This window comes from Bacillus rossius, chromosome 1 (genome assembly GCF_032445375.1).
Source record: "Bacillus rossius redtenbacheri isolate Brsri chromosome 1, Brsri_v3, whole genome shotgun sequence".
Lineage (NCBI taxonomy): Eukaryota > Metazoa > Arthropoda > Insecta > Phasmatodea > Bacillidae > Bacillus > Bacillus rossius.
The window spans coordinates 289,730,785-289,757,376 of NC_086330.1; the positions used below are offsets into that span (position 1 = coordinate 289,730,785).

General features: G+C 36.3%; 1 protein-coding gene across 3 annotated transcripts in view; it reads left to right on the forward strand.

Annotated features, from left to right (window-relative positions):
• LOC134527719 (uncharacterized) overlaps positions 1–26,592 on the forward strand; it is a 260,507-nt gene that overhangs the window by 130,916 nt on the left and 102,999 nt on the right. For all 3 annotated transcript variants that reach the window (XM_063360633.1, XM_063360632.1, XM_063360634.1), the window contains 3 exons: positions 11,966–12,127; positions 15,206–15,628; positions 21,508–21,711. In XM_063360633.1, coding sequence (XP_063216703.1) covers positions 11,966–12,127; positions 15,206–15,628; positions 21,508–21,711 — 789 coding nt within the window. The remainder of the gene's footprint in view (positions 1–11,965; positions 12,128–15,205; positions 15,629–21,507; positions 21,712–26,592) is intronic.

A 26,592-nucleotide genomic window follows, 5' to 3' on the forward strand; every position in this document is an offset into this window, starting at 1 on the left:
CTGCGAAAAGGAAGACCTTGGTTGGAGCACTTCTCGTAACACGGATTTTTGGGGAAGGAGGGGGGGGGGTAATTGCACAGTCAGTGGGAAAACGGGGCTCCGGCCCGAGGCTACGTGCCAGGCCGGGGTGTAACTTGGGCCGAGAGGCCTGACCTAACTCGCCTACCGCAGCCGAGTCTCAGGTCGGAAGCCGACCCTGAGAAGCTTGACGAAGCACAGAACAAAACGCGAGTTCGTGACAGAACGGATCAGGAGGTACTAGATAACACGCCAAGGCGTGTTCTGGCCGGTGGGAACTAAAGCTTGTCCAGCAGAGTCGGCTGGACACAGTTATCCTGTGCTGAGGGAGCCTTGGAAAGGACTGCCAGCAGCTTGGCAAAGTTTAAATGGGAGTGAGCCTTAGAAGGGAAAAGTTTGAATATGACTAATATTTAGGAGAAACAAAGTAAATTTAAATTGAAGCAAAAGGTTTTTGAAATGGTAATCCGAGGGAATTTTTGGCACAGACACTAGAAGGTAATGATATATCTGAATTGAATATTAAGGGCTCTGATAACTGCTTTCTGTATTTAATTAGTAATAATACTTACAGTAGATAAATTCTGGATGTACAATTACTGACGATAATTTTTATCATCCCCGAAGCGAATTATGTGTAACATTTTATATAAAAATTTTGCGATACAATGATTCACGATGTTGCTCGTTTAGTTTTGTGAAATACCAATCGGAAAGTTACATTTACAAATGATATATGATTATTGAAAAATTTAAATATCTTTTGTACGGCAATATGCTTACAGACAGGACAGTACAAGTGGGATACTTGTTGTTTGATAGTTATCTTTAAATTAGATACATTGAGAAATAGTTAATTGCAACTTTGAGTCCCCTAATACACTCTGTGGCTGCAAGCTCAGTAGACAGAGTCCTTAACATACAAACATTCTCACATCATGTGGTAGATGCAATGTAACAGTGTATATTTATACAGATACATATTTGTCTGCAATCAAAAATATAATACCATGTATCATAACACAAATACATTACATTATACTTACCTTCATCTCATTGTTGGTGCTGTCATCAATGCTGTCCACAGTCTGAAATGGTACGGCCGTGTCTTTCAAAAACAAAAGTGCTTTGAATGCAAACCATGACGGCACTTCCTTTGCATTCGCTGACATGCCACTTTTTGCACTACGGACGTTATCAAACTCCTTGCTAATATAACAACGTAAGCTTTTGATCTTATTTTTCACAGCCTTTTCATTTAGTCCATACTTTTGTCCTAGTTCAATGATGGCATTCCTTCGAAGTTGTTTGTTTTTGTATTCTTTTAAGCTAGTGTTCCACAGAAGTTCATGTTTACGGTTGTCTTCTATGAACTGCAATGTGCTTTCCTGGCTATCTGACATTATGTTATTCACTATGCACAATCACAGTATCAACTAACTGAACTCTGACAACTCTCGTCAACTACAAAAACATGCACAATTGTGTAGACAAACACGCCATAGCGCACGGTAATGGCCGATGATACCCACTGGCAACGGGAACACGTGTGCTACCAGACGCGCTACTGATTTCCAGGTAAACGCGCATGCGCTCGACGCACAGGCTGCTTGCGCTATTGCATGCGCGCAGCGCACAGCGCAAGTTGCACGAAAAATCACATAGTCTGGATGTGGCTAATAGCCTGCAAGCGTAAGGCGTTCCATTAAATTGCAGGCAGTTTGTCAGTGAAACACCTCTTTAGCCTTTCAGCGGGACTTTGTTAATTTATTGCGTAAAGATCGAGATAAATGTACGTTGTAAGTGCTTATACAGCTTTGAACGCTTAGAATCGTAATATTAAAACTATTAAATGGTGTTAAAAATTCTTATTTTAACTATCAAAAATCCACTTTAAAATGGAATACAGTATTCGCCAAATAGTAATATGCACGGGGAATGTTTCTAAAATGCTATTTTGTAAGCAAACACCAAGCACTCACGTGAAACCGTTTTAGAATGAAACGTTTGTGGATTCCTTTTCATAGCAAAATATGTAGTTATTAGATTTTTCTAAATAAAAAGTGTTAGAAAGTGCGTACGGCTGGTAGTGTTTCGTTAAGTTTACCATCACAAACCATGTAGAATGTTCTATTAAAACCTCGTAGCTCTCACTTCAAAATAATCATTAGTAATTATTTACTACTAGCTGCAGTACCCAGCGTTGCCCGGGCTGAACACATGGTGAAGGGTAACTGTATAGAGATCAGATGTAGTTAGTAATTGTCTTCTTAATTTGAATGTGAAGTGTGCAAAATAATTTATATCACTTTCAGATCCCAACAGACGTTGTTCTGCCAGTTTATAGTTATTTACCTGGTCTGTATGTAATCTAGACTCTATAAAGCAATATATAAAAAAAAACTGAAAAATAAGGGATTACTAATATTGAAAAGATTCCATTATCTATCTAATGCTCGGCATGCATTGCAATGCCTCTTTCAGTTTTGTTTTGTAATATGTTTGAAGTAGTTACACATATACAAATAATCTATCCATGTCTCTAAATATATATTTATCTCTATCTACATCTATAGTCCTATATATCTATGTATATCTCTATCTGTATTTATCTCTTTATATCTACATATATACCTCACACTATCTCTATGTATTCTATATGAGGGTACTGATTGCTTCTTTTTTAATATCACACGGGTGTTTTTTACTTGTATGGGAAAATTAAGAATGATAAGGCATCTAGTGTGTGGCAACTTCTAGCGCCTGCGGCATTGTCAACACACACTTCGTACGTGTACTGCATGTTGTATCTAACCCCCTCCAACGCATTTGATTCTAAATTGGACTTTTAGTAAGGATCCCTAATGTTATTGATAATATAATATAGCCTATAGCCTTCCTCGACAAATGTACTATCCAACACTGAAATAATTTTTCAAATCGGACCAGTGGTTCCTGAGATTAGCACAAACAAACAAACAAACAAACTCTTCAGCTTTATAATATTAGTATAGATTAAATCATACATTTTCATAGTCCTCCAGCCAACTTTGTAAATTTTGTACTGTATTTGGAATGTTTAATATGTAAACTCTTGAGTAAATGATGACAAAAAAAATGGTAAACAGTAAAAATATATAATAATTCATGTTTGTTCTTAACTGGCTTACATGTTACGCCTTATCTATACAACTACATAAATGGAAAGCAAACTGTGTATTTTCATGTTTGATATTTTGTAAGGAATAAAATTGTATTAAATTATTCTCAAAGAAAATTTCCAATGTGTATGCTAAAAAGTTGAAAAACATTTTTGCGGTAATGTCTCACTTATGCATCATCTACTGTACTAACATGTTGTGTCCTCAACAATGTCTATCCATTTTCTTGTCTAGTCCAATAAACATGTAGGTATTGAGTTATAAGATATTTCTTGCAATATAGCTCTTGAAGTATGCTGAGCACGTTGTAAATATTTCGATATAATGTTATTTTATTGTTTCAAACATACTGTCGAGAAACTGAGAAAACTTCTGAAAGCTCAGCAGTCAGTATGGAAAGTTTAATCTGCTGCATCTGCACTTGGGTGTGATAACTTCAGGTGTATAAAGAATTTTTATGTAAATTTTTTGTGGACTATATTTCATTCCATTCAAAGAAAGTATAAAAAACATATCCCTTAACTAAGGTTGCATAGTTGGTTTTTGCTGCTGCATCATTAAGAATTAAATGAAAATGTTTGTTATCACAAAACTCAGTACATATGTGGTTTGGAACTACACACCAACTCTCAGGTTGTTTTCATTTTTAAAACAAATGCTGGAAATGTGTGTGTGTGTGTTGCAACATGTTGTGTATTCATAGCTTAGTTTAATATGTTCCAAAATGGCGAAAATAAAAATTTCATTACAAATATATCTGAAATGTTATGAAATTTTATTACAAATATATCTGAAATGTTATGAAATTTTATTACACTTTTAACAATTACATACATAACGTCTTTATTTTTTCCCAAGAAATTTATATACTGTCCAGTGAAATAAATTTTTCATGTTTAATTTTCACTACAGTTCTAAACCGAAATAATTAAATGGGATTTATTCGTATAGAATGTGTGGGATTCGGCAGGTTGAATATGTGCTGCTCATTAATATTATACTTTGGAATAAAATTGTTATTGAATATCCATGCAACTATACATGAATGCATTTCATAAACTTTAAGGTGGTTAACTTTGTGATTAACATTTCAACTGGAAAATCATCATCAGGCCACTTACATGTATTTATACAAAAATATTATCTGTGAATAGCACAAAAACTTACAAACGTCTGTTAGTGCATGTATGCATGTGAAGTGTGTTAAAGACAGCCGTCACCTCATGCGTGAATTTTTAAGTAGTACAATTGGATGGTCATACGCCAAAGTGGACTAAGTGCCAAAACCAAACTTTCGAGTAAATGGAAGTCAAAGTTCAGGGTACTAGAGGAAATTCCAAGAAATATATACAATGTAATTCTAAAGTGGCATAACATTTCTATAGTGTTCCATGTACTATGGCCATCAATAGACCATTGCAGCAAAAGTTTACAGTCACAAAGTATTTAATAATAGTTCCAGTAATGGGATATAGTTCAGTCTGGCATAGAATCTCTTTAGCAGTTTTTGTTGATACAATAATAAACATAAAAAATATATAATTCTTACAAGTTTAATAAATGAAATAAACATAGTTTTAATTAACACTGTAAGAGAGACAAAAAAATTACTGGCTCAGTAATGTCATTGTTAGTAGTATTATTTTTAATGAACTCTAATAAGCCAAAAAGTAACACAGTACACTCTTGCTTCCAATGTGGTCATTTCTTACTCTATACAGTCATCTTCACATTCTTCTTCACTATTGCCTTCTACAGTGTCATTTCCACAGCTCTGCAAACAATCATAAAAATAATGATATACAGGTGGCACAAACTGCAGAAGACTTCTTACATCTTTGAGCTTCTCTTCACTAAGTTTTCTTCCTTGAGGGTACAAGATCGGCATGACCACAAGACCTAGATTTACAGGCCGGCCTTTGAGTCTTTTGTTTAAATTTATCGAATGAAAACCTACCATATTGCTGTGAGTGTACTTGTATTCCATTATGCCAGGTTTGTCCATTGCGAATCTCATCTCTTTGATGTTGAACCACGTAACTTTATCACCTGTCCCAGTTTTCTTTCTGTTTACTATGTTTTCTTGAAGACTTGAAGTGCTTTTGAAATCATCTTTTTTCATATGTATAACCTCAAATTTATTTTTCTTCACTCTAGAATTGGAAATGATCTCGCACCATTGCGTTGGCGCATAAATAATCTCGGGGTGATATTTCAATTTTCTCTCTATATCACCAAAGTCACTGTCATTCGGCAGGTAGGAGTGGCCAGGTTCTGCAAATTTGTGGCAGACATCTTTCACATTCATTCTAGGAGACTGCACTATATGCATCCACATGGCAGCCATTTTTACGTTCCTGTTTTGTCCCCAACACGAATCTGACCAAGCTATAATATTTTCTTTGTGGTCATGAGTGTGCAAGTATTTCGTCACACAGGAACCAATTTCTTGTGCTCCTCGTGATGCAACACTTTCGTCCCAAACATGCATCGCACCAATCTTTGTTGAAAAATCGTGAATACCAAGATTGTAACATGACACCTGTCTTTTGTAATACACAACCCCTGCAGTCAGTTTAGATAAAAGCATTACTTTTTGCATGTCAAATGAAAACACAGTAGCACCTTCTTCAGTGTGGCTTGATGTCTCATCGTCTCTAATACTTTGTTTTGCAAGTTGAACATTATGGTGGTGAAGTTCTTGTTTTATTTTTAATGTGTGGCATAGTTCTTGGTTATGTTCGCTCTCAGCAGCCTGTATCTGAATGTTTAGCTTGTCACACGTTTGACATGTATCTTTCCTTGGTGGTTTGAAACTCAAACAGAAGTCACGTCTAAAAACTTTCTCGTACATTGACTGGCTGGGCATCTTTTCTAAGAGGGATTTATCTTTCATGTCTTCAACGAAAAGTCTATACATCAAACTGAGATACAGATTTGTTCCCAAATATTTTTTCTTTGTCTGAGATCTTGCATAATGGCTATGTGTAGTCGGGAAACTTTTTACGTGGGCATGAATCAACTCTATTGTAGCTGAAGAATTTTTGTTGTGAGGGACATGCTTTCCTCTTAGATCACTGGTTGTTGAAGACTTTGCCTTAAGTAATGCCCTATGAATTCGAGCACTGTCAATCTACAATGTTCCAGTAAACATATTTTTGCACACCTTTATGTCACCTTTTGATGTAGGTATATAATAAGTCCTACTAACTTGCTTCTTGTTTTTGTTCTTTGTACTTGAACGTCTTCTTTCAACACTCCAACACTTAACAGCACCAGCAATAAGCACAGTTTGCGTATCCCAAGACTCTGCGCTATAAAATAGTTCATGAAACTTCTGCTTATCGTCTAGTCCTTACTTCCACAGTTATATTTACATTTGCACGAGGAGTCTTTAAATTCCTTGGCTTGAACCACAGCACCTTTACTATTCACATACTCTTTGCCTTTGAGTCTTGAACTTTTCCTTATATTCTTCTTCCATTTTCGTGGATTCCCTTTTCTTCTCTTTTTGGGGGATTCCTTTACATGTGTAGTTTCTGCATCTGAATTAAAAAAAAACTATTAATATTTTGTGGAAGACTGTTTTTATTTATTACCTAAGCATATTCTCATGACACATAAAACAATTTCAAAATAATGTTATCGTCGTGGTTTTTATTATTTAAGTTATGCTCAACACCATCTTAAAAGTTCTACATACACACTTTTGCCATAGTGAACTATCTCCTTCTTAGTTAAAGAAAAAGAAGAAAAGGATTACTTCACTATATTTTGGATATTTTATAATAAAACATATGTTTAAATGCTGGCAACACTGCAAAATCTGAAGTGCTGCTTGATGTGGTGAGCTTGGAAACTTCTGTTTTAACATGGTTCACTTTGGCATAAGAAACTGCTATACATAAACCCTGTTACATAACCTAGATTACCAATGTGTTTATGGTTATACATATTTATAATAATCACCTGTGGATGATGTTTCTGACTCAAAACTCGGTACATAGTTGTCAGATGATCCATTGCTGATATCACTCACTTCGCTATCACTACTACTGCAACACAATGTATCAGTATTACATCTTGACTTTTTTGAACTGTGTACTTTAGACGCCATCTTGATGTGGTCTATAGTTTACTTTGGCGGACTAAATACAGGTATACCAACCATATGCCACAACAAAACTACAACATTACGAACTCCCCTACTGAAGTGGATCATAGTTCTCTGTGGCATAAGAAAGATCATGAAATTCTGAAAATGCACATATATTAATCCACATTTTAAAAAATTTGGTTAATGGTTCACTCTGGCATAAGGCCATCCAATTCATAGAAGACTATCTTGAAAGTGTACTTTGATGAAGTGTACCTAATTCAGTATATTTAAGTATATTTGAATGTCAAATTTTATGTAATATTATTGTGTACATTTATTTTCAATAACGTAATTATATAATAAAAAAATTTACACTACAAATGTTTTAAGCAGTTGTTTTCATTTCAAACATGTTTCCTCACATTAGTACTCTAACAAAAATATGATGAATGATTGATCTTAAAATAAATGACAATTCTTGAATACTACATTATTCTAAATCTTGATATCTGGCTGTTATAACCGTTTGCACTATTGTGTTCATCACTTCCAATTTCTGTTTTTCTGAAGTAAATTCTTTCAAAAGTGATCCTACAAACATCATACAAGAATCTATAGGACACACAGGTTTTTTGCCCTCAATGTTTTGGGGTTCAGGGACTGACAACTCTTTTGCTATGGCCGCAACTGCCTCCACATACTGATCCTCATTTTGATTAATTTTTCTTTTATTTCTGACATTTGACCCACTTTGTGAGGAGCCTCCTTCAACAGAAGCACATGGACATTTCCCTAATGGAGATGATGCCACAGGTGAACAACTAGCTAATGAGGTGCCTACTTCAACAGAAATTCCACTTTTTTCTGACGGTGATCCCCCAGATGAACTAGCATTAGAAGAGACTTCTGCCGAACACACACGCGATGATGGTATTACCACTTCTTGGTCGTACTGTGTTGGAAACAAAAAATCTTCAATTTCCTGTGTACTTTCGTATTTCACGATGGTTTCCTCCAACACCACATCTGAACATTGTTGAACACTTGTTGCGCACACTTTGGAATATTTACTTTTCCTTGGCTGGACATGTTCTTCTAGGAACAGTAGCATCTTAAAGTACCAGAGACTTGGGGTGTGTATCTGCAAACAAACATGAAACATAAACATAAATTAATGAATTGGATATGTTTATTTTAATGTACAGCTTTAAGGTTTTACAGGCTCATAAACAAAACCATCACACCAGTACACAAACAGACAGCAACATTACCCACCTCCTACCCTCATAGCCTCTTAACATTTTTTTTCACCAAGTCAATAATTTTTGATAAATTGTACTTACATCGTCTGTTCCAGCACCACTTTTAATTGAGGCTCTTCGTTTTGATTTTTCAACATTAAACTGATTTCATATGTTGTATAATTTGTTTAGGCACTCTTTCACACTGGTGCCAGGCCGAACTTGGTTCACTGCATTGAAAACTCTTTGAATAGCTGCAATCCGCAATGCTTTACAGTGGTAATTCTTACGTTTTACTTCATATAAACATTGCTCTTCCCTGTATGCGTTTATTAATACAATCAGTTCATCTTTCGTCTACTTGTTGCCTTCCATGTTTATAAAAAAACCGCGCCTAATATGAAAACAACTTCAATGTTTTTTTGTATTCAGATTTTCCGATCATTAAATCTTTTAACACAACTCGTAACGAAAATCGGATATTATCAATGATAAAAAACCAGTAGTAAAGCTCGCTGGGCTGCTAGTAGGAGACAAGAGTTTGAGTAGAAAAACTAGTTACCTAGCAAGTACGACTTTTAGCAGACAACATCGTAAGGAATATTGTACCGTGTGCGGCGGGCTTAAGACATTTCTCACGAGCCAGCACCCCGCGCCTTCCCTCTATTCCACGAATCTCCTCGGACATCTTTGGAACCTTTCGGCCCTGAAGCCGAAGTATCCCCCCCTTTCTTTCAAGGCGAAGCGTCGAATTCAATTAAGCGACACAGGTGCCATACCAGGGATTTCTTGGCGTGACTTCCGACTGACTACATCGTTCTCAGCCAGCCCTCAGCTAGATTCGACTTCACTACTTCAATTAAGATGTAGTCGCCTCGTCAAGGGATGTTTTCTGAAATCTCGTTTTTAGTTACCTTTTTGTAAACAGTCAGTCAGTGTTATAGTTAATAGTGTGTTAATTTTTTAATTATGATTGCTTCCGCGTCCACCGCTCTAGTTACGCGCCGAGTTTCGTGGGCACCACGACAAAACATCTGATTTCAAGGAGCAGCACCCTGTTTTGGTGAGTTGTTGATACCCATTCTCTTACCCGATAATTTCCTTTTTTGTGGGCATTTGCTTATATTTACGGCTGTCTGCGGACCTGACCTAATTAATTTGGACTTGGTTTGTTCGCAGACAGGGTCCAACAACTGGAGCCGAGATAGCGGCATCATAAGAAATAACCACTCCAGTCTCATCGGCTACATACTTTCCATTTTAAAATTCTCCATGACGACTCAGGACCCTTTTTGTTCCGTGATACCCACAGCGGGCCATTTCTGCAACTATTAGGATGTCAGCAAGTCGAGGAAATAATGTAAAATTTAAATACTGCCATCTTTTCATAATTACTTATGTAACAAGCAAAAGTGCCAGTGTGTAAATTCTAGATGTTAACATATTGTATTATGTTTTATTTTTAATTATGTCCTAATGCATTTATGTAATAATTTTCAGGCCGGTCTTATTATACATTTAACCCTTACATAAACGTAACTCATTGTGATTATTATTATAAAGTTAATCTATTATAAATGTAACTTATTAACAGTAATATAAAGTTTATTATTATCAAAATTATGTGTATTTCCTTTTGTAACTATTCAGACATAAGTAAAATAAATCAAAGCACGCCTATAGATGAAACTGCATTTTTTTATTCATTAATATAAAACTACCGATCCACAGTCTCCACAGTCTCCACAGTGTTTTCAGGGAGCCACTATCTTTTCTTTGTTTAGCCTTTAGTGTCGCCTCTGAGGTTCTAAGTTTTATTAGCCTGTTTCTTTTTTAAATCCCACCCACTTCCAAGGTAAATTATTATTTATTATTATTTTTTACTAAATATGTAATAAACACCAAAGACCATAACATCACACACCGAGTTTAATTTTTTCACATCTTTACTATTAGTTTTAACTGTGCGAATTATTACAACAATTGTATTCTTCTCTAAATAATATAAAACAAAGCCAGCACATGTCTATTTTCTTAGGACAGTAACCATTTTTATCGAAATGATGCCACATTAGCAAATTGCATCAATGCAAAGCTGGGGCGGGTTATGAATAGTAAATATCCCTTGAAAATATTTGTAACAGATCAACTACTGCAAGAGAGGTAGAGTATTAAATTTTCAGATATACCTAGCCTTAACCATAGACAAGAAAATGAAAAATTCTACTTGACGTGTGTGACCTCATGATAAGGATCCTGCCTATCTGGTATTTTTTCTGTTTTTATTTGGACAGAGCAAGGAAGCGCTAAGGGTGACACTGGCATGTGCATTGAGTGCCCATTGGCCTCTATGCGAGGCAGCGAGCGAGCATGCGTGCAGTCTTTTCAATATTCTGCCTCCACCTATGAGACATGAAGTTGTTTCCCTGAAATTTTATTGCATGAAAGTGTGGATTAAAGTTTAGCGCAAAATCTTTGGCTGGTATTGTAGATGTTCTGTAGGAATGTGTGAATATTAGATTTTAAGTTTTAACCAAACCAGAATAAAAACATAAAATTTTTTCTTGAATATGTAAAATTTGAATATCAAGAGAGAAAACATTTTTGTAATATTTTAATGCTATCTTTAAAATCATATTTTAACTTTTTTCAATGTCAATAGGTATTTCATGTTAATAGTTATAAATATGAATCACTATTATAAAAGTCATGTTTTAAAATTTTTGGGTATTTCTTTTTGCTCTGGTTGCAAAATGCTTATTGTTTGCATATTGTATATTTTTTTGCCATCTGAACTTGAACTTTTATACTGAACAATGCACATCATGACATAAAGTATGGCTAGTCATATCTGGTCTATTAATATATTTTAACTAGGTAGGTACATACACATTTATATTGTGGAACAGTGAATCTTACGTCGATGTCTTTAGTTACACCAGTTAATATGCAACCACATTAATACACTTCAAATATAGTCCAATAGTTTCTAACTGTAAGTATTTTAAAAAAAACTAAATAACAGTTAGTTATTTTAATATATTTTTAATATTTCACAGGCGTTATATTCAGTTACAAAGATTTGAGATGCAGAAGTAATGCCTGTTATGGTCATGTTTAAATGGCTTTAAAATTATATTTACCAAACACTAAAGTCTTGAATGTAGGCATCCCGGGAAGTCTAAAATATTTTCTTTTTGTACATATATAGTTTGGAAATACTTAACAAAGTTTCCTATCAAAACATGTTTTTCATGAACCCTACAGCATGGTTCCGTGCTAGTTATCAGATCCCTCAGTATGTTAAAGCACATAGTGTTAAACCCTATATGTAACTATTTAATTTTCCTTGAAAACATTATTGTGCTTAGATGGTGTTAGGAATAATTGCATGTTTTGAGCAGCATTAATGGATATTTTCTAAACTTCTGTTTTCCTGTTGGCAGCCCGCCAAGTTGGAATTTCCGAACATCGCCAAGCCTGCCCCCTTTGTCCTGAGGCCGTTCGCCGGCATATACAATCCGTTCCCATACGGCTGCTCCGTCCTGTGCAACCACCCTGCGGATTATGAAGCCAAGGACGTGGTCAAAAGAGCGAAGGATGCATGGGTAACGTACTTCACGTGTGATGGTATGGTAGAAAGTTGAGTTCAATTACAACAAACTTGTGTGTGACTAAAAATGCATTTATTCAAGATGCCCATCAGGATCTGTGTGTCCATTGGATTAAAATTTCTCATTTTTTTTTGGTTTTTTCTATGTCATTGTCCACTTTATGGGCAAGATGGTACAGTGGTAACACACCGAACACAAATTCAAGAGGTTCTGGGTTCTTATTTTGGTCAGGTTATCCTGATTTTGGGTTTCCGTGATTTTCCAAAATCATTCCAGGGAATTCTTGGGATGGCTGATGTCCTAACTGACCATCTCTAATGGCCTCACTGCCGTAGAGGCGTTAAACCCAAATGTTTTTGGAAAAAAATATATTTTTCATGTTTCCAAATACTGCTGTAGCAGTTACTTGTCTGTATGTATTTAACAAAAAATCAATATTGAATATACATAATTTATTAAATATTTGGGCATTTCTCTGTAAACTGGGCGACTTTTCTAGGAAAGCTGTCTAAGCAACTTTTTTACGTATATATTTCGTAAATCTTATTCAGGGGATATAGGTATATCCACCTATTTATTAATAAACGGCAGATAAACCAAATATATTTTAATTACATTAGAAAATACTGAGCATTTTCTGAAAAGTCGATACAGGGGACTGTTGCTTTCATCAGGAGACTGTTTATTTGAATGAATAATACCATTTCATTGCCAAAATTGAATTTTTATTTTTAAAAACTTTGGAGCTTAGGAATTAAGTAATTGCACACTGATAAAGAAACAAAAAATTCAACACTTTTTTATAAAATTTTACTTAAACTTAAATTTTAACTCTGAAATCTTAATATGTAATTACTTTTAATTAAAATCACATATATTGAAAGAACACTTAAGTACTTTGATTCTTACACACTTGAATCGATCTCATTATAATTGGTCACCACTCACCACCTCCGGCTAGCTCAAAATTAGGTGATGAGTGGAACATACAGGTTGGTAGCAGGTCACGAAGAAATTGTTCTACAATGTTTGATGTAATTTTCTTTTGTTTATTTTGTTAAACTCAAAATATCTTCCAAACAAACAGAACGAAAACAAGAATTTACATCGAGAAAAGACAGAGCACGCAGAGCCATCTCTCGGCCACGGCCTGCTCGGCCCGCCGCCCGAAGAACGACCGCTTGGCCCGGTGTTCGGACAATGACTTACTTTACAGCCTTCCTTCCCTTTGTGCGGGCAGTGTCCTGGGCTCGCTGACGTAATTTTCAGCCAATCACGGCGCATGGCAACAGAGGCTTCCACGAAATGCTTACTTCTGTTCCCACGACGCAGCGATTTTGTCTCTTTCTCACACTCCCGTGACCGTGACTCACACGCCTAGCGTGTGACACAAAGTCTCGGTCGTGGAAAAATGAAGGAGAATTACGTCAGCACGCCTTCCCACACAAAGAAGACCGCATAAATAAAACTTCAAAAAATAAACTACTGCATTTTAATAATAAAAACAATAAACCCGGAGAATTTCATTCACAATAACGTCTAAAAGGAAAAAAAAATTACCTCATTTGATAATCTAATCTGAAACATGAGAAAAATTTTTAACAAATTATTATTACTGGATTACATGGGGAAGGCTGTAATGTGGTTGTTACAAATTAAAGATAATTTATTATTACTTAAATATAGCATAAATAAATAAAGAAAATAGTATCAAGAGTCTTATTGTTTTTCAGAAACACCTACAGGTAAAAACTTATAAAATATTATATTCCCTTTTAAAACTATATTTGGATTAGGGAGCTTCTGTATTACTCGGTCCATTGTAACATCTGTCACATAGTCTTGATCAAATTTAAAAGTGTGGCTCTTATTATCAGTGTTAAATGCTTTTACTGCGGGTCTTTTTTAATACGCTCATCTCTTTCGCTCTGCTTCTCTTTTTCATTGTAAAAACCCCTCCTTAGAGAGTTTTTTCTTCCTTGGCACCATACTCAAAACACATGTGTACCTAAAACAATGTGAAACATAATATAAAGACAGTCCTCTAGAGGCAGAAACAGTCCTCTGGCCTGTTGAGGGGCAGGGGACTTTTTAATTTTGGTTTCATTGAAAGGTAACACAAAATGTAATTGAGTCATGTTATTTTACTGTGCATAGGAAATATTGATTTATTATAACGATATGAAGTACCTAATGTTTAATATAGTACATTAAAAATAAATAAAAATTATCCTCACCAGAGGACTGTTAACTGTGAGGTTACGACATGACTTCCACGGAGGGAAGCTTGTGGAGCACAAAAAAATGGCGTCCGGGTGGTAATGGCTGCAACCGAGCAAACTTTAGATCGTTTGATTTCTGTTACACGCAGCGCTGCCGTTATTTATTCTTTAGACTACGTGGTGCATAATTTTAAATATAGACAGGGGGACTATTCACAAAATGCGGAGACAATTTTTAATTAACTTTTTTAGTATGATAAAATAATATTTATAAAGGATAAACATGTCTCATTAACAATGAAATAATGTTTTTTGAATAATCAATTTGATTGATTCCAATATTTATTGTCTTAATTAATATAATCTGAAGTGACTGTACTGTTTCGGTGACATGCCAGGGGACTTTTTTTTGCATTCAATAAAAACATTTTTGATACAATAAACTTTATTTTGAAGGATATTGTATGCTCAGCAGAGCTATATTAGGTAATTATCTTTTAAAGTTATGTAGGAAACATTTATGATTTGAACATTTTTTATACAATATTGGCCTGAGACAATGAGTTGCCTAATTTACAGGGAAATGCCCATTTGGTTAATTTGTTCACTACTACATTAATTTGAACAGTATGCTACACATTAAATATTAGCAGAACTTGTAACATTGTAAGGAAATACGTTGGATTTGCTGCCTTAAACAAAATTTAGAATAATTTATATGTTAAACAAAAAAAAAAAGAAAATTCGCTAAATTTTGTAAATTAGGATGACTTTCTCTACTTAACAAAATCAGCATACTTGAAATGCTTAACAGAACTTTGACCGAGTGTGAAACTGTGCCTGGCCGCAGGCGAGCGATGGCAAGGCGCTCCTGCTGCCGGAGGAGCTGGCCTGCCTGCGCGGCTCGTACCGCGACGGCGAGGACGCAGTGCCCGAAGAGCTGTTCCGCCGCTACACCGACACAGACTCCCGCCCGCCCACGCCGGCCCCCACACTGGCCAGCGCGGCCGGCGTGCGCCGTCGCCACTGCCTGACGCCCGACCCCCTGGTGGACGCGGGGGGCTGCGGCAGGGCGCGCCCCACGCTGGTGCTGGACCTGAGGCGCAGCCACAGCCAGGACGCGGTGGCGTGGCGCGGGGGCCCGGTCGCCGCAGCGTCTCCCGCCCCGTCCCCGCAGCTCAGGAGGAGGCCAGCGGGCAAGAGGAAGCCTGCCGCCACCCCAGCTCCTCGTGACCAGGAAGACCCAGTCGTCGACACTCACGCCGGCCAGAAGGTAGGTTCACAGTCTACTCTCATTCACCTGGCAGCTTCTCCCACTTCTGTACTTCATGAACACCAGTAGAGGGACTGTTCCCATCCGCTTTTATCAGAGATCTGGCTACCCTGCACATTTGCTCTGATGAATTTTCTCAGAGTGTAGCACCCTATTTAATTTCGATTATTTTTTTTCCGATGTCACACTGAAATACCATGCTTGTTTATATTGTATGTAGTTGTAACTTACGACAATGGAAGTTGGACCTAAAGTTGTAGAATTTACTCCAGATGAGAAAGTTTTTTTTTTATTTGTAAGGAAATACAATAAGATAATTAATAATACAATGCAACATTTTTTTCTGATTCTCTGATTTGAGATGTTCCTAATGTTTTTTTTTTTTTTTTGGCTCTGATTACAGATATGCAATCTGTTTTTTTTTCCTATCACTTACAGTTTTTGACGTGACGTCTAATAAATTGATGAACGCCGGCTGCACGCACGAAAAAGTGTCCCGTTACGCACATTTTTCCGTTGCGCTGTGTCCCGTTGCGCTCATTGTTCCGTTGCGCTGTGTCCCGTTACGCTCATTGTTCCGTTACGATGAGTTCCGTTACGCTGTCGGCGAGTGCAGTAATAATGGGTTATGTTACAATTGACTAAAAAATTATGGTGATTCATATAACTGATGATAGATATTTGATTACAGTTTATTTATATAAAAACTTTTTCATAATTATATTTAAACTTTATAGCTAAACGCCTGTTTTTAAAATTAATTACAAGTCATCTACATATGAACTGTTTCGTCGACTGTTTATAAAGTGAAGTGAAAAGTTAATGTGGTTTTCATTGCTTATTACAACAACAATTTCGGCAATAAAGGTTAATTATTCTTGCATTTTAAAAATCTGATGGCTAGTATAATTTCAAGTATTTATTCTTTTATTGTTAAAATAAAAATGATTCAATTTTATTTATAAAAGTATGCAATCATTTCATCAATGTTTTGTTATGACGTCACGTTAAACTATCGTCCGTAAACCGACTTTACAGACAACCAATTTTTTTTTCTGCAAATTGAGGAAACTCAATTTTTATTCAAATGTAAATTTTACAAAAGGATTTTTTATTACAAAGGGGAAATTTTATTTTGGTAAGAGGGAATAGTTGGCAACACTTGTTACACCCAGCTGGCTTTAGGAGGGAAACAGTAATTCATAGTTTACATGCTGTAGTGTGAGGTTATATTTGAGAAATGAGTTCCCGTAAGTGTTTAAATAACCCAAACGTGTTATGTTATATTTGAGATAGTTATGTAACTGCTAAGCAAATACAATACATCAGTAGTTTTGTTAAAAATGTCTATTATGCTTACTTCGGCATAAAGCTTGTTGATCAAGACAAAAACTGGGCACCGCAAAAGGTATGTCGTACATGTGTCGAGGGACTGAGAGTGTGGAAAAATGGTGCAAAAAAATCAATGCCCTTTGCAATTCCAATGGTTTGGAGGGAACTACAAAATAATATTTACGACTGTTATTTCTGTATGGTTAATGTTCAAGGTCTTAACACAAAAACTAAGGACATATAATATCCGAACATTCCTTCGGCCATACGACCAGTTATACGTTGTGAATCTCTTCCTGTCCCAGTTCCACCTCCATTTCTCGAAAATGTACTACAAGAGAGCAGTTCAGAAAATGAATGTGATAATGCTGATGATTGCAAGTCCGAAGAAAATTCTGCGCCAAAATTATTCACTCAAAATGAATTTAACTATTTAACTCGTGACTTAAATCTGACAAAGGATGCTGCTCAATAGCTTGGATCAAGATTGAAAGCAAAAAATCTCCTACTACCTGGAGTTTCGTTCTCTTGGGATAGGACTCGAGAGAAGGAATTAATAAAATTCTCAGGTTTATTGTTGTGGTATTGAGGGTTTAGTTATTTTCTTTAACGCCTTTTACTATCCAAGTGAGTGGAGGTTATTTATAGACTTGTCCAAAAGTAGTGTTAAAGGTGTAATTTTACATGATGGAAATTTCTTTTGTTCATTACTCATTGCACATTCAGTGCATCTCAAAGAAACATATACAAATCTCAAAGTTCTGCTAAAATGTGTGCACTATGAAACACGTTCTTGGACAATCTGCGGTGATTTAAATGTTGTTGGTATGCTACTAGCTACACAAAAATTGCCATGTTTTATTTGTGAATGGGATAGCAGAGCCAAAGACAAACACTGGAAGCAGACAGACTGGCCAAAAAGAAAAACCCTACAACCCGGTTCACAGAACATAATAAATGCACCACGTGTTCAACAAAGCACGCTACTATTATCTCCTCTTCACATAAAACTCAGATTAATGAAGCAGTTTACTAAAGAACTTCCAAAAGAAGGTGAATGCTTCTAGTATTTGGTAACAAAATTTCTGAAAATATCTTATGCGAAACTGAAAGATGTGTTTTTGTGGGAGCGCAAATCAGAAAATTTATGAAAGACACTATGTTCGAAAGTACAACGAATCCTGTAAAAAAAAAAAAAAAAGCCTGGATTTCTTTTAAAGAAGTTGTGGCCAATATTTTAGGTAACAAAAACATCCAGAGTACAAAAGAATGATTAAAGAAATGATAGAGGATTTCATGAAATTACGATGTAACTTAGGATGATATTCTTAATACTCCATTAATGGAAAATAAATTGTTTTTTTTTTTTTATCCACCATCATTTCGGATGTCGAATGGTTGACTAGAATTACAAAATCAAAATATGGGATACAAATCAAAAGTTGACATTAATCAACATTTTGCGTAAACATTTATCACTATATATAAATAGCATATATTATTTAATGAATATTCTTTTAAATAAAGTAGATTATGATAGAAACATGTTATCTTGCATTACTAACAAGGTAAATATTTTTTAACTATTACGTGAACTTAATATTTCATTGATAGTGTAATGAAGTCTAAAACTAGAGTAGACAATCAGTGAATATTTCCATTTAACATAGGTAACTTATTTCTGACTCTTTTGGGCTTGAGATTTTACCATGGGTAGTTGCCAAATCTATTTTTGGTTATATTTTGCATAATGTATTTCATTTAAGATTTTGATATTTTCCAGCAGAATTTTATAAAAATCAACACACGTATTCTGATATTGAACCTTGGCTGTAATTATTTCCTTAAAACTGCAGTAATGAACTAGTACAAATGTAGTAATGAAAAGCAAAATTTTGTGGCAGATATTTTCGGGAAGAAAGAAAGTGTAAAATGATGGACTCCTTTTCACTAACACACTTAATATTTGTTAGTTTATGGTTTTCCATTTCACATACATTTATAATAGTGTGAACTTCTTCAAAAATTTAATCTTCACGTAATCCTTTCATCACTCTCTGCGTAAGGTTTAATAATACTTTACTGAATCGACTTTCTAAGAAGAGGATTTTTGAGCTGAATCTAATTAAATATTTTCATCACATGATAAGTAAAGGATAAGCCCATTTTTCACCATATTTAGTTATACTCTAATATTCTAAGAATTTAGATATTTTTCATGTAAACAAAAATAGCAGTTTCACCTGCTATATTATGGACGTCATTCTCATTTACCTGGATTCCTTTACTGGGCACAAATTATTTGATATCAATTTTACACTTTGTATTTACAAGTATTCATCATATTTGAAATGTACTACACATATTTTAGTTTCTCACAAATCTGATGCACTGCTTACAGGGTTAACATATTTGCTATTATAGATTCACACTTGGAACACCTAAATTTCTTTGCAAACAGTTTCCTGATGATCATAGTAGTGTAGTCCATTTAGCTAAATAAATGGTTGTGTTTCATTGCACGGAAATCATGCAAACCTTCCTCAGCAGCAAGAAATTTTCCTTCATCCTTTACGATGAAACTTTTCTCAAGGTTTCGTAATAAAAGTCAGTATACTATGAGACAAACTTCTTTTTTAACAAAAAGCTTGTATATCTTTACATTTATGTGTTTCACAACATTATATGGGCCACCAAAGTTAGTCGAATAAGTAATTTTAGATAATGTGCAAAATAATTTCTTGCTTTGCTTTTGTAATTGTTTCAATGAAAACTCAGCTTTAATTTCATTTTTAAAGAACACTTTCTTTTTGACATTTTTATGAAAAACTTCTAAAAATCATATCAGGAAACTGGTGATTTTAACCACACTTTCTAATGTGCAAAGCAACCTGAAGCAATAAGTCATGCAAAAAAAAAAACCGTGAAATGTATGATTACTGTATCTTTGTCAGAAAAAGTTTTAAACTGCTAATGAAGATTTAATAGCATTACCAAATTAATAGTGGGATCCCTTCTAGTAGGTATATCTGGAAGCTCCAATGTTCGAAAAGTGAAAAACCAGGAAACTCATGGAACAAGATAAATTTATTTGACAAACTGTAAACAATGACTTAGAAACAACCAGGGAATGTGATACAAAATTTCACATCAAAAGGTTAACATCCAATTAATAAACTTTCCTAACAAAAACATGTAAAAAACTCAAAGAAAACTTATGGTTACAGGTGTAGTAAAGCTATTGATACCATTTTGACAAATCCACCGTGCATGATTATACTAACAATACATGGATTAAGTTAAGCTTTTCAAAAAAACATACCAATAAATTATGAAAAGAATAACACAAACACCAAAGATATAAGATCTCACTTAATGACTAGGATAAACAGGAAATACACGATCCACATATCCAGGTGAAAAAGCTATGTTACAAGCCAGTACAAGATTGAATAAGTCAGATAAGTCAATGGGAAAGTACGAGCAATTTAAGTCAAAATCCAGCAATGTGGAAAATATCCGTGCACTCCAAGAAAGGAGTTACACTAGCCGTGAGGCTTAGATCAACATCAGATGGGCGCGATGCAAGGGTTCCAACCATGGGTGCACACAAATTGAAATAACTGACTTACAAGTGAGAGAACTTAAAATTCAAACATAATTTAAACAACACATTTCAAATTAGAAAATTGAAATGGTATCACCACCAGTCATAGTGTACGAACACATCAAGGAAACTTACCACCTAACTGCACTGTCATCGCAGTTAGTACTTGCCAAAGAGGCAACCATATAATGCTCTGCGCCAGCTTTAATAGTTACATTAAGGATTTAAATCACGTTATACATCTAGTTATCCTTAACACGAGGGAGGATTGACACAAATAGAAAACAACCGAAAGAGGGGGGAAGGGTAAGGAGCATGGAGAAGAGAACACAATGCGCCACAGCTGAAAAAGCCCAACGATCTTCTGAGCATTAGGGGGCAGCACTTGCACTCATGTGCTGATGCAACAAGAAACCACAAACTGCATAGGTCTATCATTGAAATCATTACATACTGCCAACCAAAAATCTTTATATATATTTTCATCATGTTCAGTTTGGTTTGATCATAGGTAGTATATTTTCTTTACTCTTTTGGTATGTCCAAATTTGTTCTCCACTTGGTTGTGCTACACATTATTTAAAAAACACACTGTTTCAAAATATACGAGACCATTAATGAAAAATGGCACAACATGCATCCTGCATGTATTTTGTCGGGACGATGTGGCATTTAAAAGTGTTAAGGGACAGTATTGTAAAATATGGGGTTTCTGGTCAACTAAAAGTAGAACTGAGAATCGAGAAACACCCAGCACTTTAGATGGAATTCTTGTCTGGAGATCTCGGAAGTATTTGTGTAGTAGTGGTTTGGATAATGTAATCCACAAAGATGGGACTGTTCATTCTGAGGAAAACCACTTGTAAATCAGCGAAAGTCACTGTTAACTCGATGAAGTCATTAAGCTGCTTCAGTTCACAGCATGGACGCTTGTGTCTAGCTTCAGCAGCAGGTGTTACACGGGGTGAAGGCGCTGTCTGCATCAGAGGCGACGGATACCGCCGTAACAACGGGCGGTAGCGGCGACGAGGAGGTCTCCAAGCGACGCGGAAGGCGCCGCAAGCGAGGAAGAAAGTCGGGCCGCGACGGCGCGCTCGAGCCGGAGAAGGAGTTCCAAGGCCTGCCAGAGCCCGGCGAGACCCAGGTGTGGGCACTGATGCGTTCAATGCTTCGGCTTTGCTTTGTTTGTAGTTGGTTGTCCTCTAATGGTTCATTTGTATAAGCCCCTCTTAAATACTACTTTCATAATCCTTTGTTAGATGGTACATTAGGCCCCTAAACACTGCCACGCATGCAACAATAATGGAAACTGTCACAAATAGAAATATATTACTTTTGCACCAAATTATTAGCTCAGTAAAAATGAATCAATATGGTTATGGCTGTTTACTAACACGCCATTACATTAAAGTCTGTTTTATTGATAAAATCACAAATTGCTGTAATAGTCATGTCGAATGGTGATTTTCCCGTGGCAAAATTGCGGAAGTTTTTTCTCAAAAGTTCTGTATGTGTTTTTGGGGTGCTGAATGAATTTCCAGTTTGCTGCCCAGTAGGAAGTTGGCTTCACAACGAAAGATGCAAAAAACTCAAATTTTTCTCACTTTTTTTCAGTTTTTTGTTTATATCTCAAAAACTATGCAATTTTTGAAGGTGACTACTCTATGCAAAATTAAAGTAGACAAAATTTTGTACGTAATGCATTCAACATTGATTTTCTGACGAGTGGTTCAGCACTGAAGCATGCTGAAAAACAGCATTTTTTTTGTCCTTCTGTAAAAACATCAAAATGCACACTCCCATTCCCTACAACTCAAAAAATAGACACATTATCAACAACAACCCTTTTACCACGTGAAAGTACATTTAATTTCCTACAAGAATGTTAGGTACATGACACTGAATAGAAAGCTGAACGTGTTTTGTCCATCCAGAGTTTGAATGTTGAAATCGGCGTTGCCATAGACCAGACATGGGCAAACCTTTTAAGGGGAGGGCCAGATAAAATAAAAAAAATATCTAGGTGGGCCAAAAAATAATTGAACAAAACACCTTTTTATAAATGGCAAACTTTATTTTTGATTTTTACAACACACACACACAGCTTGTATTATACGCTTCAACGTAACTGGCATGTGTAGCTAGCTTTTGAGAACAGCTTTGTTTTTTGAATATATTTTGCTGACCTGATAGTTTTTTTTACGTAGAGCTCCTGCTTTTTTCTTTCGATCTTCTTCGGTCATAGTTTCGTAAGTGGCATTGTTATGTTTTGTCATGAAGTGTCGTGAGAGGCTGAATTCCTTGAATAGGGCTACAGCTTCATTGCAAATGAAGCACACAGATTTATCCTTACTAGGCGTGAAAAAGTATTTCCGATTCCACTCATCTTTAAAAATATGGCACTCTGAATGAACTTGGTTTTTTTACTTGCCATTGTAACGATCAAAAATGTCAAAATACACTACCAACAAAGCAAAACTATAGAAACACAAGTCAGACACACAGTCACAGAGGTGACTTGACACTGACTATGGGACTGTCCGAACTACACTGTTCTTGAGAACAGACGAAACGAAAATGTTAGAGCCTGATTCGTTCCGAACTAAGCCAAGCAACACAGTGTCCGTTACAGCCAGGCACTGTGAAGACACCAGTGTGAACACTGCCACATGCATTGTACTCCATATTACCATGCTACCGATCTACATATGTCTACTACGGCACTATGCCTATGCGAGGTTGCGTGCTCGAATGCCACGGCCTTGTCCAGTTTCCAGGCGATAGGGGTTTCCTGATTCTATCCGTGGGGTTGAGGGAGGATTTGTGAGGGTTTTACCACAACCGGGGCTGGCGAGTGACGATCTCGCTCATTCATCCCAGAGGAAACAGGCGATGAGAGAGGGACGTCCGCGGGACATGTGCGGGCCGGTTGGGATGTGCTGGTTGCGCCCTCACTGCTCCCTCAGCTGACAGGTGAGACAAGTACGGGACTTGTTGGTGCGGCTGGGGTGGTTACAGAGGGCTCTGGTTCGGCGCCCTCCCCCCTGGATTTCTCGGGGCCCTGCTCCGACACTCCAAGGTCGGGTCCTGGTGGATCCTGGCGAGACGTAACTAGGCGCAGGTCGTCCCAGTGGACTTTGGTCGGACGGCCCATTGGAGTGCATACGGCGTAAGTGGATGGACCGGTTGCCCACAATATTTGGTGGGGTGGTGACCATTTGGGCGCTAGACTTGCACAGAAATTCCGGGCCCCCGCCGAGAGATGGTGCTCTCGCATGTAGACCCACTGTCCCGGTTGTAAGGGGTCTGGTGGGTGTGTGGTCTATGGTGTAAATTCTGCGAGGAATTTTGCCAGTCTTAAACGGGCCTTCTCCCGCATGGCGGCGATCTGAGGAAGCAACTCATCCCCCCACCTGTCCTTGGTGGCTGCAGCTGCTACTCAGCACTCACCTGGCAGGGCTAAGTTCTGTCCCTGCAGAAGTTCAGCTGGGGAGTGTCCAGTGACCACATTGGTGCATCTACGCAAGCAGTATAACATCTTGGGCAAGTGGATATCCCAATTGGAGTGGTTATCCCCCAGGCGGAAACGAAGTTGAACCTTGATTTCCTGGTTCCTCCGCTCTGTGGGATTCGCATGAGGGTGGTAGAAGGGTATGGTATGATGAGCGATACCCCATTGACTATAGCCCGCTCGCCAGAGTATCCCTGTAAACGGACGGACATTGTCCATTAATAGGACCTTTGGTAACCTATAACGGGTTTTAAAAGTCTACTGTTTAGTGTTTTTGAATGTAGTAGTTATTGAGTTTGTTGTTCTTACTCTAAATGTCTTATGTGTATGGTAAAAATAATAAATAAAAATATCCTGCCTTAATTGTTAACAAAGTACAGGGTTAGTATTGGGCACCTTAAATGCACATCAATGAAATATAAAGTTATGTGCAACAAACGATGCAACGGTTTTAATGTACACCAAAGATATGAAAAATCAATATTACACATAAAATACACTTTGGATATTTAATAAAACATTGTTGGAACATATAGATATATACACATATAAGTCGCCGGTAATACGTGAGAAGGAATTCACCGTCATTAAAACCCTCAGGATTTATGGTGAGCACAGATATACTCTCAAATGTCCGTTTACCGAAGAATGTTCTAAAGTTCAAAACCATAAAATTTTCACCGCGAATTTAAATTTAATTCCTTCACTTAAATAATGAACGACGTTAAAGTTCAAAGTCTTTAATAGTTTTTGCCGTGCTAAGCTCAAGTTTTTCAGTAGAACAGAGATTCCCTCTCCAAAGACCACTGGGGAGTCTGACTAGTAGTGTCGTTCAAAAAGAACTAATCTTAGAGAGAACCGAATCATACGATTCGTTCGCGATACAAAGAATCAGTTCTTTAAGAGTCGATTGCTTGAAAGAGTCAGAAGAACGAAACTGCGAAAGAACGAATGAATCGTTGGGAATCAGATGAACGAGATGAGGACGAATGACTCGTCGGGAATGAAAGAACGAGATGAGAACGAATGAATCGTCGGGACACAAAGAACGAGATGACTCGTCGGGAATCAAAGAACGAGATGAGAACAAATGAATCGTCAGGAATCAGAAGAACGAAACGGCGAAAGAACGAGATGAAAACCTGCCACTCGGCCAGTGTGATTCGTGAAATGAATCATGACGCCGGTAGTCGGAGTAATTGGTAATTTAGCGTGCACGTATTTACTACAGAAAATGCTACCTGATCAAGGAAAATAGGGTTAAATGAAAATTATCTGAACTGCCAATGTAAACTGTTAGTTGCAGTTAAGAATTTATTTTTAGCACACTTTTATGAGCTTCACTTGTAACTAAAATAAATAAATAATTTAAAAAAAAAATTGAAGTCGATTTTAACGTAATTCGAACTGTCGTAACTATTTGAAATGATATTAAAAAAAGGGGGGGGGGGGGTGTAAAAGGAACAACAAACCACTTCTTTTGTGTTTCGGGCAATAATCATGCTGTTTTTATATTTATGAGTTCGGGATATGGTGGGATATATGCCCGAAGTTGATTTCGCCCCCCCCCCCCCCCTCTTTTTTTTTTACAAAAAAATATAAAAATAATTTTTTTTTTTAAATTTGAAAATCTTATCTCTTTTGATCTGGAGTGTTGCCGAGCCATGCGGTGTCCTACACCTCCTAACCTCCCCACCCCTCACCACACCCTTTTGTCGTCCTTCAGGGGAAGGGCATTTGCCCCCATTTTTTTGAAAGTCGGGAGTCGGGACAATAAAAGTACATGCTTCCGGGGTCTTCAGGCTATATTGGACCGCCTTGCAGAAAAGAGAAAGGGGGGTTTATTGCCCCCGAAATTTTCGAGACATTGAAGATTGATTTTGTTGTGCATTTCGGGAAATCTATTTAAAAAAAAAATAATTTTAATAAATTAAAAAGTAAAAATAATTAAAATTTATAAAATGTACTTATATTTTTAATTAACTAAAAAATCTTTAAATTTAAGCAATTTGTTTACAGCAGCAGCAGAATGAATTACAACTAAGTATAACATAATTTTTTTTTTAAGTTAAAAGTGTGGGGTGCTTGATATCCATTGTCTTAAATTTTATATCACTAATGTCTATTTATTATGAAAAATTAGAGCATCTCACACTTTTTTTTTCATTTAAATTAATTGTTTTGTTTATTACTTGATTCTTATTTTTAACTAGTCGAAAAAAATACGTTATAAATTGTTATTCAATCTGTCGCTGAGAACAAAATTCCTAATTTTAAAGATTTTATTTTTTAGTTTATTCAACAATTAAAGCAATTATAATAATTTAATTTTTCACACAAACATACAAAAACTTTGTAAATAATAAAAAATTAACAAACCATGCAAATTAAAAATAACAGGGAAATTAACGACAAATGTGAAACACACTCACCATTTTTTGGTTGAATACTGTACTTCATTTATGTGTCTTCGCATTGATTCGTAGAAATAACACTTGAACACTTGTCTCTTTT